A 13,780-nucleotide genomic window follows, 5' to 3' on the forward strand; every position below is an offset into this window, starting at 1 on the left:
CACTTCTGTGCTGTGAAGATTAGCAGGCTTCGCTGGCAACTTACTGAAAATGACGACAGTATGGCTGCCGAAGCCTTGGCTTGAGGGATGACACAGGATTCTGTCATCTACAGTCCAGTTCTACCCTCCTGCCATTACCCAGCAGGACTCCTCCTTCTCTACAAAGTTGCTTCAACATCCAGCTCCACATTTCCTCTACAAAGCACTTCCTGCTTAACTCTTCACACTCCATTAATCCGAGATTAACAATGAATTTAGGTGCACAACTGGACAGAGGTCTCCAGCCCCACCCCCATTTTTGCACAGGCAGAGGAAGAAGAGGGTGAGGACGGCTGGAGCCAGACTGCCTGGGTTTATAGCCCAGCTCCAGCATTCACTGGCTAGGTTCACAAATTCCTTCACATCTCTGTGCCTCACTTTCCTTGTACAATAAGATTCATAATCCCTACCCTATAGAGTTGTTGTGAGGATTAAATGAGTTTACTTAAAGCAGTTAGAACAGTGCCTTGCAAACAGTAAGAGCTCTGAGTGTTTGCAATTATTATTACATGTTTCAAGTCTCTGGAAGCAGTGAAGACCACGAGGGACAGCCTCAAAGCGACAGAAGTCAGGCAAAGTCAAAAGCTACTGCCAGCTCCAATCCTCGATGTCTTCTTTCCCAGGGACTTTGCCATCTCTTACCAAGCAGATGCTGAGTTTTTGGGACAGGAGCTAGGTGTGACTTCTTGCTGCCCCACCACCTCTCACACCATCTTCTCCAATCCCTGCCTATACCAGGGACTGACAGAGCTTCGCTGGTGCAAAGTGCTGCACGGCCCAGTGCTGTGTCAGGGAGCTCAGCAGGCAGCTCAGCTGCAAAGGTATGTGCAGGGGTGAGGGGACCATTCTTTGGGGGCTCAGATCAGAGAGGACAAGATCACTCCCCACATATCTCAGCACCAGACGTCAGAACTGAGCTAATGAAACAGGAGACATAGCTGAATGGCAAACCTCAGAGGCGGCACAGAGGAATGAACTTTGAAGGCAAAGGCCAAAGTCCAGACTCAGGACCTCTGAGTCAGAACACTGGGTAAGAGAGACGCTGGCAAACCCAGACTCAGAACATGGCAGGTGTGAGGACATTCGATATGAACAAAGCCGCAGGGTGGAAGATGGGAGCCTAGACGGGTGGGCTGAACAGGCAAGAATCCTGGGACTGAGCGATCCGATCTCGTCAAACCCACAAAGGTTTCCGAGTCTGTGCAGAATGAGAAGGGAACTTCCAGTGCTGACCAGCCCGCAGCGCCACTGCAATGGCAGTCACTACCCAATAATCAGGTCTGTTGGACGTTTTAAAAAATTATAGTTAACAGACAACATTATATTAATTTCAGGTGTACAACATAGTGTTTTAACATTTATATACCTTACAAAATGATCACCTCTCAGACTTTTTAAAGAGAGTTTGACTGGACCAGTTCAAGAAATCTCTTCCTAACTGTCCTCTTACTGCCGAGGGACTCTGAATTGGAAAATGTGGAATCTTTACCCCATGAAGTTTGAAACTAACCCATGTTGCACACGAAATGCTTTATAAAGGATGAAACCACATACCCACACAGATCTGCTGGGAGCGCGGCAATGCCTTAGGCCTTCCTGTGGTTACAAAAGAAAAGGAATTCTCAACGTTCTAAAATTCAGAGATCCTGGGGCCTAAAATCCAACCCAGAGAGGTGGTTTCAGCTTCAGGAAGAGCTCTGCCCCCATGCTGGCCCCTACTCCCACCCTGGGCCAAGACCAAGGGTGCCCTGCCCCACTCTTTCTAGGGAGCCCAGATCCCCTGCCCTCAGCAGAGTGCAGTAACCACTTCACACAGTCATCCTGAAACTAATCAACTCTGAGGTGAAAGGCAAAAGGACCAAAGCTTCAGGGGGGCCTGGATGAGCCTACACAGCACTTCCTCAGCTTGCTGTGCCCAGCTAGGGGGAGGGCTGGGATCTGCTGTCTGTGTGTGACTTAGAGTCATTCTAGCTGTCAGCCTCATGAGAGGTTTAGGAAGAAAACATAGGGGGGACCACGCTCCCAGGACAGGTGTGTTATGGCAAAGAAAGGATTTCCACTGGAAACCCCAGGGAATGAAATGGCACAAAAATTTCCTGCAAACCACGCTCTGAAGAGGGAAAATTAGCATTTCCCATCTGCAGGGGACCAAGGCCACACAAAATAACAAGTGGAAAAGTTAATCTGTATCCAGTGTTTTAATGAATAACTCATTCAGTGCAGAGCCCAGCTGAGAGGAACCTGAAGGGAAAAGGAGGTCCTCCACCACCCCAATAGAGGCAGGCACAGAAAACCAGACACCAAAGGGGCAAGAACGACTCCAGACTCGATGGACATACCTGCCGAGAAGCCAGTGTTTGTGGGGGCACAGCCCACATCGACCTTGGCAGTAGAGGTGGTATGGGCTCTACCCTGCGGAGCTGCTAGCCTTTGGACAAACACACACAAGGCTGTCTTTGGAAGCAGCCCGACATGTACAGCACATGACCTGCCCAGTGGAATCTCATTAGGGTGTCCGCCTGAGATCAGTCAGCACCTAGCCAGCCTCTCGCACCTTGCTTAGGCCCCTGGCTGTCTGGATCCAGCCTCTTGCACAGCCCCACAAATCCCTGCATTCCAGTCCAGAGCTGCCCAGCCACAAAAGGAAGAGCCGGAGTGGCAGGCTTTGGACAAGCACTTGGCAGCTGTCGCTCAGCTGTCTCACACCTCCCAAGTCCAGGGGAAGAGCAACAGCACAGCTCTGCTGCTGAAGTCAACAGGGGGCAGGCAGCCTTAGGGGTCCTAGAAAAGCACTCCATTCTCTCTATTCTCCCCATTCTGCGCCGAGCTCGTACTTGTTCCATCTCTCCAACTTCAGAAACAGCCTCTTAAGAACCTTTTAATCTAAACAAGTGCTCTCTTGTCCTGTTTCCTTTCCTGAACGTAAACAGGGAAAAACCTTAGATGGAACTGGCCATCCCAGGGCTCATCCAATTAGCTTGTTCTTCACCCTTTTTAGGGCTACCAATGTGGGGCTCCCTTTCTGCCCCCAAAGCAAATCTGCCAGGGACAAGAAGAAATGCAGGGAACCCTTGCGCTTCTGCTTGTCCATATCTTCAACAAACTGTGAGGAAAAGGAGAGATCTTAATGGGAGAAGGAACCCAGTAGGCATTTAATAAATGCTGTTGACTAATTAAAATGGAAAGGTGATATAGCGCATTGCCTAAAAATGTACGCTTTGGGGTCACAACACTTGGCTTCTAATTTGCCACCTGTGAAATAAGTTCTCTTAAGCCTAAATATCTTTATCTGTAAGCAAGAGTTACTAAGAATTCCTGGGGCGGCCAGTTAGCTCAGTTGGTTAGAGCACAGTACTCTTAACAACAAGGTCGCCAGTGTGATCCCCACAGGAGCCACTGTGAGCTGCGCCCTCCACAACTAGATTGAAACAACTACTTGACTTGGAGCTGATGGGTCCTGGAAAAACACTTGAAGAAAAAAAAGAATTCCTTACGTCATAGAATTACTATAAGGATAACATAAAATGATAATTTTATATAAAGAATTTAGCACTGACCTGGAATTTGGCAAAAACTTAAAAAAAAAAGTTTGCTTACATTATCGTCTTAAAGATAAACAATGCCCCACATGTTCCTTTCTCCCTTATCATGAGAGAGCATAGAACAGTGGGGATGTTAGCAGACCCTGCTGCGCTCATTCACTGCTGTATGGTCTTTGGAGGTACTGGACTTCCCTCAACTGTTCAGTTAAGGGAAATGGACTAGATCAGTGTTTCCTATTAGTCTCTGACAATAAATAAGACTGAATCATACTTTTAAATATAGTTCTCTTTCAGTTTTTTTCTAATCATGTCTAGGGTCAGGTTCACTTTGGTGTTAGCATGTCTTTTTAACACTTCTCTCATACTGGTTAATCTCTTGAAAAAGAGAAAGCTGGTTTTAGGTTTAGAATCTTTCTGCGACAGGCCACAGTATTAAGCTAGAATTTAATGACATTGTTTTATTATCACTGTGTTTATTTCCATAATTACCTTTTGTCTACAGCAAGTGATACTGGTTTCCATATATGATAGTGATTTAACTTTCAAAAATATGATTTATATCAGTTTTTAAAAGGAGTGTTAGTTTTGCAACAACATGGATGGACCTAGAGAATATTATGCTAAGTGAAAGACAAATACCATATGAGCTCACTTATACGTAGAATCTAAAGAACAGAATAAACGAACAAACAAAACAGAAATCGACTCATACATACAAAAAACAAACTGATGGTTGCTAGATGGGAGTGGGTTTGGGGGGTGGGTGAGAAAGGTGAAGGGGTTAGGAAGTACAAATTGGTGGTTACAAAAAAGTCACAGGGATGTGAAATACAGTATGGGGAATATAATCAATAATGCAATAATGTTGTAAAGACTATGTAGGGTGTCAGATGGGCACTGGACTTATTGGGGGATCACTTCATCGATTATATAAATGCCTAACCACTGCGCTGTACCATTGAAACTAATATAAAATAATACTGAATGTCAACTATAATTAAATATATATACATATACAGTCACAGGATGTAAAGTACAGCATAGGGAATACAGTCAATGATATTATAATAGCTATCTGCGTTGTCAGAAGGGTACTAAGACTTGTTGGGGTTATCACTTTGTGAGGGGTGTAAATGTACACTCGAAACTAATAAAAAATAAGTAAATAAATAAACAGATAAATAAAAAAATAAAAGGAGGGTTAATTTAAAGAGAACATAAAGAAGATAATATACTACAGGTGGCAAAAATTATGAAGGCGGCACTAGAAGTTTTGGAAATACTGGGCTAGAATATTTTTAAAGGCTCTCTCGGCCCTAAAAGTGAATGTTGGTGCCCAAGGGTGACAAGTTGCAGATCTCACCCCAGCCCCCTTTCTACCAGGTTCCTCTCAAACTCCACTGGAGCTTCTTCAGATCCAGCAGCCTAACAACCACTCGCTACACTATGCTCCCCGATCATGTTCTACATCCATGGACTGTAGCATTTATTACCGGTATTATAACCATCTCTATATGTTCATTTCCCCTCGAGAACGTGAGCTCCTTGAGACAGGAAGTCTGTCTTGCATTTTCTTCCCAAGACATCAATTACGATGTTCTGGGCCTGGTACAAAATAGGTGCTTGATGAATGCATGTTGAATAAATGAACCAAGGCTTCTGCCCTTTTCCCACTGAATGAGAAGACAAAAGACAATGGAAGAAGAATGTTGCCAGAGATTCATTTGCCAGAATTCCAATTTAACACTTCTTAGCACTTAAGCTGGAAGATAGAACACTAAATTTTCTGACCTCAGCTTCGAGCACTACGTAAAATGAGAATCTATGAATCTGTTTCAAAGAGGCCTCACCACATGAGATGTTTGGAAAAGCAAACTTTTTCTTTAAGAAACTTACCCGGAGCAAGAAGAGACCAGTCACACCAGCACAAGGCCAATTACAAAGGTACTTTTTGACTTCTGCAATATAGACCAGAACTGGGTAAATATCCAAGAACATTCCACCCATGTCCTTCTAGTGGCAGGATATAATACCAGAAAACACTAGGCTTGAATGGTGAGGAGAAAGCCCAAATGGAGATCTCACTAATGTTGTCAGTGACGTATGAATATTGAAGTGCTTTAGAAATACAGAAATGACACACAGGTACAGGGGTACTATTAAACTAGGAAAAACAGTAAGAAACACCCTCTTTCAAATTGAGGTTGTCCCTTCTGAAATATGGGGCTTTCTCAGTTATGTTCTTCATGTCATTTTGGGCCTTGGATCCATACCTGATAAGCAAGTAAACTGTAAGAATCTTTAAGCCACATAGGAAATGGTATTCTTTTAACTATTATAAATCTGTCAACAAAAACGTACAGGCCAGCAGCACTAAATACCTTCTGCAGTTTCTTATTAAGAATATAAATTAAAATCCAGCATAGTCTCTTTACTCCCTGCATCTGTTTGCTATTCTATCTCCATTATTAATACTGTAATGCAGAGTCCCCATTCAGGCAAGATTAATTCCCTGTTCCCAAAGCCTTCTGCTGACATTGCAATGGATCCATTTGGAAGGCTGTAAAGGCAAGCCCAGGCATTGCTCCTGACACATCATCAGTGAGATGAGGCCTGGGCCTCTGAGCTTAATAAGAAAAAAGAGGAAGTTAGGTTGTGCCTTTGATCAGGGAGGTGGTATAGCCCAATGGTTAAGAGCTCAGACTCTGGACTCAGAAAGTTCAAATCAATCCTAACTCTTTTACAGCCTAGATGTGTGACTTTCGGCAATTCACTTAACCCCTCAAGGGACTCAGTTTCCTCCTCTATAAAATGGATAACAAAAGAACCTGAGAAGATTGTAAAGCATTTGACACAATAATATGGAAGATAGTAAGAACTAAAACAAAGCAAATAAATAAATAAATAAATAAATAAATATTACTATTATTATCTTCTTCATCATCATATCATCATCATCTCCAGAATCAGCCTCTTATACTGAGGCAGGGAAGGAAAAGCCCCGCTACTTTCCACCTACACACCCTAAGCAGTCACCACCAAGACACCAAAACGATGGTGCAAGAGGCAAAAAAGAATGCGAAAAGCAAAAACAGAAGAGGATATGATAATAGAAATAGAATCAGTTCTTGATTAACCATGCTAATGAGAGGGAGAAAAGATGGCATTTAAATTTAAGAAAAGTACCGTGTTTCCCCCAAAATTAGACCTTGCTGGACCATCAGCTCTTATGCGTCTTTTGGAGCAAAAATTAATACAAGACCTGGTCTTATTTTACTATAATATAAGACCTGGTCTTACATAATACCATAATACAATGTAATATAAGACCGAGTCTTATATTAATTTTTGCTCCCAAAGGCGCATTAAAACTGATGGTCTGGCTAGGTTTTATTTTCAGGGAAACACGGTATAGATGGAAAAAAATGTTTTTGAGGGTGGCTGGTTTGCCCAGTGGTTAGAGCGCAGTGCTCACAACACCAAGGTTGCCAGTTCGATTCCCACATGAGCCAGTAAGCTCCACAACTAGATTGAAAACAATGACTAGACTTGGAGCTGAGCTGCACCCCCCACAACTACACTGAAAACGACGACTTGACATGGAGCTCATGGGTCCTGGAAAAACACACTGTTCCCCACTATTACCCAATAAAAATTTAAACAAAAGAAAAAAATGTTTTTTAAAATTATAGATAGTAGCTTATTAGAGTATGTGACATAATTGTTTAAGAGGCAATAGAGCTCAGTCATAAAAGTATGGACTCTAGAGCCAGACTGCCTGCATTAGAATCCTGGCACCACCAATTCAAAGCTGTGTGACCTTAAGCAAGTTATAGAATCTCTTTGTGTCTCAGTTTCCTCATCTGTAAAATGGGACAAATATTAGTACCTATCAACGTTATACAATTGCGATAAAAATAAAATTAATTAATAGACATATAAAGTGATTGGAACAATGCCTGGCTCATAATCAATGCTTAATAAATGTCAGCTTTTATTATTATTACTGTGGCTATTGTTTTAGCTGATTTAATACTAGGTAGATTACGTTTAACTTAATATTAAAACTTGCTTAAATTTGTTGATTACAGAGGGAAGTAGGGGAGGAAAGTAGGATTTAGAAGTGTACAGGGCAGCAAATGAAACACAGATAAGAAAATGTACTGTTATCTGAGCACAGATAACTGCAGGTTAAGAAGAAGTAGGTCAGATGGGTAGAGATGATATATTCGTGATAAAGCAAGTAGAGTAAAATGTTAATGGTAGAATCTAGGTAGTGGGCAGATGAGTGTTCACTATAAAATTCTTTCAACATTACCTTATGTTTAAAATTTTTCTTAATAAGCTAGAGGGAAAAAGAGAAGTAGACTTAAAGGAGTCAACACGAGTTCTGGGTCACAGCTATGCTGCCTGACCTCTGAGCTCAAACACCAGAGCACACTGGGAAAAACCTGACCCTCATCATCAACCCTTTCCCACACCAGGTGAGCAGAGCCCGGGTACTGACTTGGACCCCCTCGACACAAGTAGATACAGGCAGAGGACAGAAACCCAGAAGTTCCACCTGCGAAGTGCCAACCCCACAGGTCTATGACATTACCAGCCCTGTCCAGGAAAACCTCAGAAATAAGGCTCAAGGCTAAGAAATGGACAGGTGGACGGTGGGCAAATGGCACACACTCACTCATGGACTCTGCTGTCGCCATAGAGATCGCTCAGGCCGAAGCTGATGTAGTGCCAGTGCTCAGGGATGTTGGCAGAAGGGCTCCCCACGTTCCTGTACATGCTAACATAGTCCAATGGATCGGGGCCGCCCAACCTGCAAAAGACAAAACAGGGGTGTCAGGGTGAGCCTGAAAGCAGACAGTGTGAAGCTAAGGGGTTCTGCCTTACAAACCAAAAAGGCCCCATTCTGAAGGAAGCTGGGGTGAAAGGTAAAGGGAGGCCACACCTCTCTGGGATAAGCCAAGGGCTGGGCAACTAGAAGTTGCCCAATTCCGAAAGCACAACAGACTCCTTTCTCCGCTCCCCAACAGGTAGGACCTCTTTTAGATATAAAACCAACTGGGTGGTTGCCCCTTTTGCTTCCTCCGGTTTCAAATGACCAATCCTAAATGGGATTGACAGGGATTGTCTCTCTTCCATGGTGCCTGGAAACATTCCACGCTTCGAGGCAAGAGGTGCATCAGTCAATCCAATTGGCCTCTGTAGAAAGATCATCCTAAGCATCCCCAAAGGGCATTGTTTCTGGAAGAAGAGGCTCAACTCCACTCCCGTCTCTTAGACAGCTAATTCCTGAAAGACTATATTGTGCCCTATGTTAATTACAGTTTGTTCTTAACAAGCCCAATGCCTCCAGACCCCTACCCGCATCCCACAAAGCAAAGCTGGTCTTTTGTCATGCAAGTGACAAAGGCCAAACTTAGGCTGGCTCAGCTCTGCACAGATAACTGCAGAGCCCTGTGAAGGCTTGCATCCGCAAGAGGATCCCAGGAGGCTGCAGCCTCAAAGGTAGAGCTGGAACATTAAATGATTTGGGGCCTCTCAGGACTATATTAAACATCCCCCATACTTCCAACACAGAGGCTGTTGAGGAAGAGATTTAGTCATTATCTCACTCGGAGGATTTAATTCAATAAGGCTTCCCTTTAGTGGAGTAATTAGTGTTCTTTCAAAAAAATCCTGCTTTTCTTCAGAATGGATAGGGAAACTTGGTAAACTAGAGAAACAGACGAAATGGAAACCATCAGCGGAAGGAAGTCTGCATTTAGCCCACAAACACTCTGCATTTGAGCTGCCTCGGACATCTGACTGTTCCACAGACTGCAAAAACTTTGCCTGCCCTTGGGACATCGATGGAGTGCGCTTTGCAATTGGGATCATATGCTAAAGGAACGCGAACAACCAAATGAAAGATGTGTTACATGTGATCCCAGCAAGCATGCCAGTGCCCCACAATTTAAACACTATTTAAAACCTGTAGGTCTGGTTTCATCCTCTTTTGTCAGGATATTATTTGCCTTTGTAGAAATCCTTATTCTCTGCTGGGAAAGTTATTTATAGAACATGTAAGAAAGTCGCTACAAATAGCTTAGGGACAAATCTCCATATCTTTCTTTAACTTTGACTTTGCCAAATCAATTGACTAATCCCACAACCAGTCAGATTTAGGGAGGTGTGTCGGGGGAGGGAGGAAAGAAAAGGGTAGCTATCCCTGGAAGTACCCCATGATAACTGCAGAACCCCAGAACAGATGGAAGTGATGACAGGCTCCATATCTGCTCCAGTTTCCTACTGCAAATTCCCAGTCCTGGCCCTCCTTCGGCCTTGGTCCATCCAGCAACAAGTGGCAAAACTGCATTCCCCGTTCCGTGCTCATCTGCCACACTACTGCAGCCCTCTTTCTGGCCAAGTGTCCCAGGAAGTATTGCATCAAGGAGAGAGGTTTTACCTTAACACTCCAACTGCAGGTAATAACCAAGAGTCAGAGAAAATGAGTCTAGTCTCCAAGTGCAGAGTGTTCTGTTCTACTTACTCAGAGACATGATGGGAAGGCCATGAGTATGTAGAAAACAATCGTATTTTGCATTTAGAAAAAAGATTTTGCATTTAGAAAAGGACCCAGAGCATCCCTCAACTTCCTACCTTGAACACCTGACTTCACTCCCCAGGGCAGTTGCAGGACTGGAGTGACCGCAAGGTACAGGCTCTGCCCCTCTGCGTCCGCTCCCTGCTCACTACAGTCTCAGCTTTCAGCGTCCTTGCTAGCTAGAGGACACTAGCCAAAGAGCCACCCTTCTGTCACGAGAAAAGGAATACCAAGATACCCTGGACCACAGCCAGACTCAGGCAGCCTGGGTCCATCATCCTGCCATGAGAACTGAAGAGGCCTTGTGGTATCTTTAACATGAGGGACATCGATAAATTCATTTCAGGATCTTAATTATGCAAACCCCTCCAAACCTTAGAAAGAACTAATCACTGAGCTGTTCCCTCATATTTTTCTGCATCTAGGCAGCATTTCTAATTTCACAGAGTGCTGTACAATCGTCGTTATTTGTCATTACATGTTAGTCCCTCTAGAAGATAAGTCCTGGCTGGTTAACAAGCTTGCAGCGAGAAGAAAAAAACACGTTGCCCAAACCAGTCTTACTCCTTTGCATGTGCTTCAATACCTTTTCCATACAACACTATCCTCATGGCCACATGGGTGACATAAAAAGTTGCCCAAGTCTGTCAGTGGATTTCTCCTTACACTCAAATAAGGCCTGAACAAACAGCATGGCAGAACCAGGCCCACTTTTCTCATGACACAATCCAATATAGTTCATCACAATACATATTTAAGTATAGAGGTGCGATTTGAATGGGTGATTAAGTTATCAAGAGCTGCGATTCACTCAGAAGCTCTCTTCAAAAACTCCTCTCAACCAAAGAACAGTTTGCTTGCCAGAAAGAACTGTATCGCTGACCACACCTCCCCCTGGCCACCAGACAGAGGCAGGTTGCTCCCCATGGCCTCCCTAAGGCGCAGGTGGCAGGTCCCCAGGCCCTCCACACTGTCAGCCTCTTTACGTGCTCTCATCTACACCGGGAGCTAGCTGACCTAAGTCCTATAGCCTAGCTTCTGCCATCTCCGGAGGAAGTAAGATGTTGTCACGGAGGAGACTCAGTTCTAAAGGGAGAGGTAACCAGCAAAGGCATCCACTCTTCGCACTTCCCTCTTTGGGTCTATCTGCCCTTTAGGCCACACTGCAAGCAGCTGCCTGAACAGTCTTCCAGGACTCAATGAAGGGAGTCATCTAATACAGTGCCTGCATGAATGTGGTTCTGGACAGATTCAACCAATTCCTCAGTCAACTTTTGGTTGAGAAAGACCACGAAGACAGGCCCTTTTCCACAGTCCCATAACACCAGTTTTGCCCAAAGGCTGCAGGAAGAAATAGGTTGCAAACAGGAATGAGAAACTGGAAAAGACCATTTCTACTCCAAGGGCAGCCCATCTGTAAACAGGTCTGATCTTTAACAGCTACTTGGGGGTTACTCTCAGCTTCTCTCAGAAACTGCTTTCTAAATCCTGAAGCTTGCAGCTAGGAAGCTCCTCAACATCTCACTGCCTTCTTTCCTCCCTGTCCAAGTCCCAGGTCTTCAGCATTTACTATAGTCCCCTTCCATCCTCAGCCAAACCACGGATCTCCCTGACCCTACCTCTGTTCTAGCCAATGTCTTAAAGCAAAGCAGCTGCAGAGACAGAGGAAGCTCTGCATGAAAAAAAAAACAACTGTGCAGAGTAAGCAGAAAGTTTATCAGGAAAAGTTGCTCCGTGAAACTTCAAACACAAAAGCACTGCATTGATATGATGTCTGAGCTCATTGGGAAAGTATCAAAAGGAAACTTCCTCATCTCTTCACAAGCATAACGCTCACAACTTGCTCTTCTAACCGGCAGGAGAGCCCGAGTCCCCAGACCCACCCCTACCCTGTGCAGTCTCTTGCCCCCGCAGCTCCTCCAGCCGCGCTCCTCCAAAGCCCTCTCATATGCTCCCCAGGCCCCGCCTCGTCTCCCCCATCCCACTTCAGCTGCCCCCCCTTGGCTTCCCCTCGCCCACTAATGACCCCCTACAGGCGCCCCCTCCTTTCACCACGTCTACAATTCCCACTCTCCTATCTTTCCCCGCTCAGCTCCTACACACACTCCCAATTCACTCCATTCTAATTCCAGTTAACCCTTCAACCTCCCCACCCTCGTTAACCCTTTGCTACCCACAGGCTCCGTTAACCCCTTTGTCCCCATTTACAACTCCTTCCTTCGCAGCAGGAAGCCCTTCTTCCAAGTGCTTTAACCATTCTTCTCCTCCTCCTCCGAATATTACTTCGTCCCCGGTGCTTTAACCCTGCCCAGCCTGCCCCCTTGGTCTCCCCGCGCGGCCCAGGGCATACCAGTACTTGACGATAGCTGTAACCTGGAGCGGGTTCGGCTGGTCAGGGTAAAGACGACGGCACTCTCCGTAGATGGCGTGCAGTCCCGGAGGGAAGAGTGAGGCGAAGGCCGGAGGTGCAGTAGGGCCAGGGGCCGGGGGCGCGGTGGGGCCGGGGGCGCCGCTAGGCCGCAGCTCCGCCATCCGGGCGCGTAGGGCGCTGGGAGTACCCGGGAGGGCAGACGAGCGGCAGAGCACTGACGCGCCAGCAGGCGAACCTGGTGGGTGCGACTCCCCTAGGCGATGGGGGCTGCAGCGAGGTCTAGGCTCCGCGCCTGCGCACGGCGCACCGTCCGCCCAGGCCGTCGCCGCGGCAGAGATAGCCAGAGGTTGCCTGGGGGGGCCGCTGGGCGCTCAAGGAGGCGGGGCATCGGCGCGCCCTGTCCCCGATTCTATTGGCTAATGTCTATGCCAGTCACACGTGGGACTGCGTGCCTTGACAATAGGTCCCGCCTCCCTCTCCCTGTGTTGGGGGTGTCCCAAGGCTCTTGGCTTCCCCCTAGTGTTAGGAGGAGCCCAGGTTTAAATACAGATGTGGAGCCATCCTTTTGAGGTGCTAGGGTCCCACATAAGCACTGGGAAGTGCGCTGACAAAGAGCTTGTCACTGGTCGGGTGACACGCTGCTAACAAGGATTTAAACATAAGTTTGACAATAGATTAATTAATTCCTCCATGTGGCACTAGTTTAAATAGATTTAAATCTGAATGTTTCCTACACCTTTGAATGTCCACTAACCGTATTGACTGACACCAACACCACCAAACTCAGGGGTCGTATGTCAAAATACCTATTTTGGAATTCTGACGGAAAGTAACAAGAGTTTGGTAAACAAGGATCAATTAAAGAGACTTAGTAATTATTTAATAGATGTTTTTAGTGATGATGACAATCTCTTCTTCGTTGTGTTTTAGGCAGAGGTATGCAGATCGTCTTGAGGAACACCAATGTTCATTATCTACCATGAGCCTGCCCTTCCCCATTACTTTGACTCTCTGTAACTGGGAGAATTTTTAATTCCTAAGGCACCGGGTTGGGAGTTATTTTCTTGTTTACAATAACTTTTTAAAAAGTAATATCTCCCACTCAATGATCTTGAAGAAATTCCAAAAGACGAATAGAAAGGAGTCCTGGCTACCAGTGCTATTGACTACAAGCATCCCTGTAACTTGAAGCAGCGGAGGAAATAATCTAGAGAAAAATGCACTGAAATCATTTGAAAG

The 13,780-nt window shown here is 45.4% G+C and overlaps 1 protein-coding gene across 3 annotated transcripts in view; it reads right to left on the bottom strand.

Moving 5' to 3' along the window:
* The window catches only part of SUFU (SUFU negative regulator of hedgehog signaling), a 97,494-nt gene extending 84,595 nt beyond the window's left edge, over positions 1–12,899 (bottom strand). The window contains exons 1-2 of one of the 3 annotated variants that reach the window (XM_019725011.3): positions 12,521–12,896; positions 8,266–8,400 (exon numbers count right to left, since the gene is read on the bottom strand). In XM_019725011.3, the coding sequence (XP_019580570.1) occupies positions 8,266–8,400; positions 12,521–12,702 (317 nt within the window). In that variant the 5' untranslated portion in view covers positions 12,703–12,896. Of the gene's footprint in view, positions 1–8,265; positions 8,401–12,520 lie in introns of all 3 variants that reach the window. The other 2 variants (XM_019725012.3, XM_019725013.3) reach the window with 2 other exon arrangements.
* Positions 12,900–13,780: the final 881 nt, after the last annotated feature.

Source organism: Rhinolophus sinicus, chromosome 15, assembly GCF_057876585.1.
Source record: "Rhinolophus sinicus isolate RSI-liver-muscle chromosome 15, RSI-T2T, whole genome shotgun sequence".
NCBI lineage: Eukaryota > Metazoa > Chordata > Mammalia > Chiroptera > Rhinolophidae > Rhinolophus > Rhinolophus sinicus.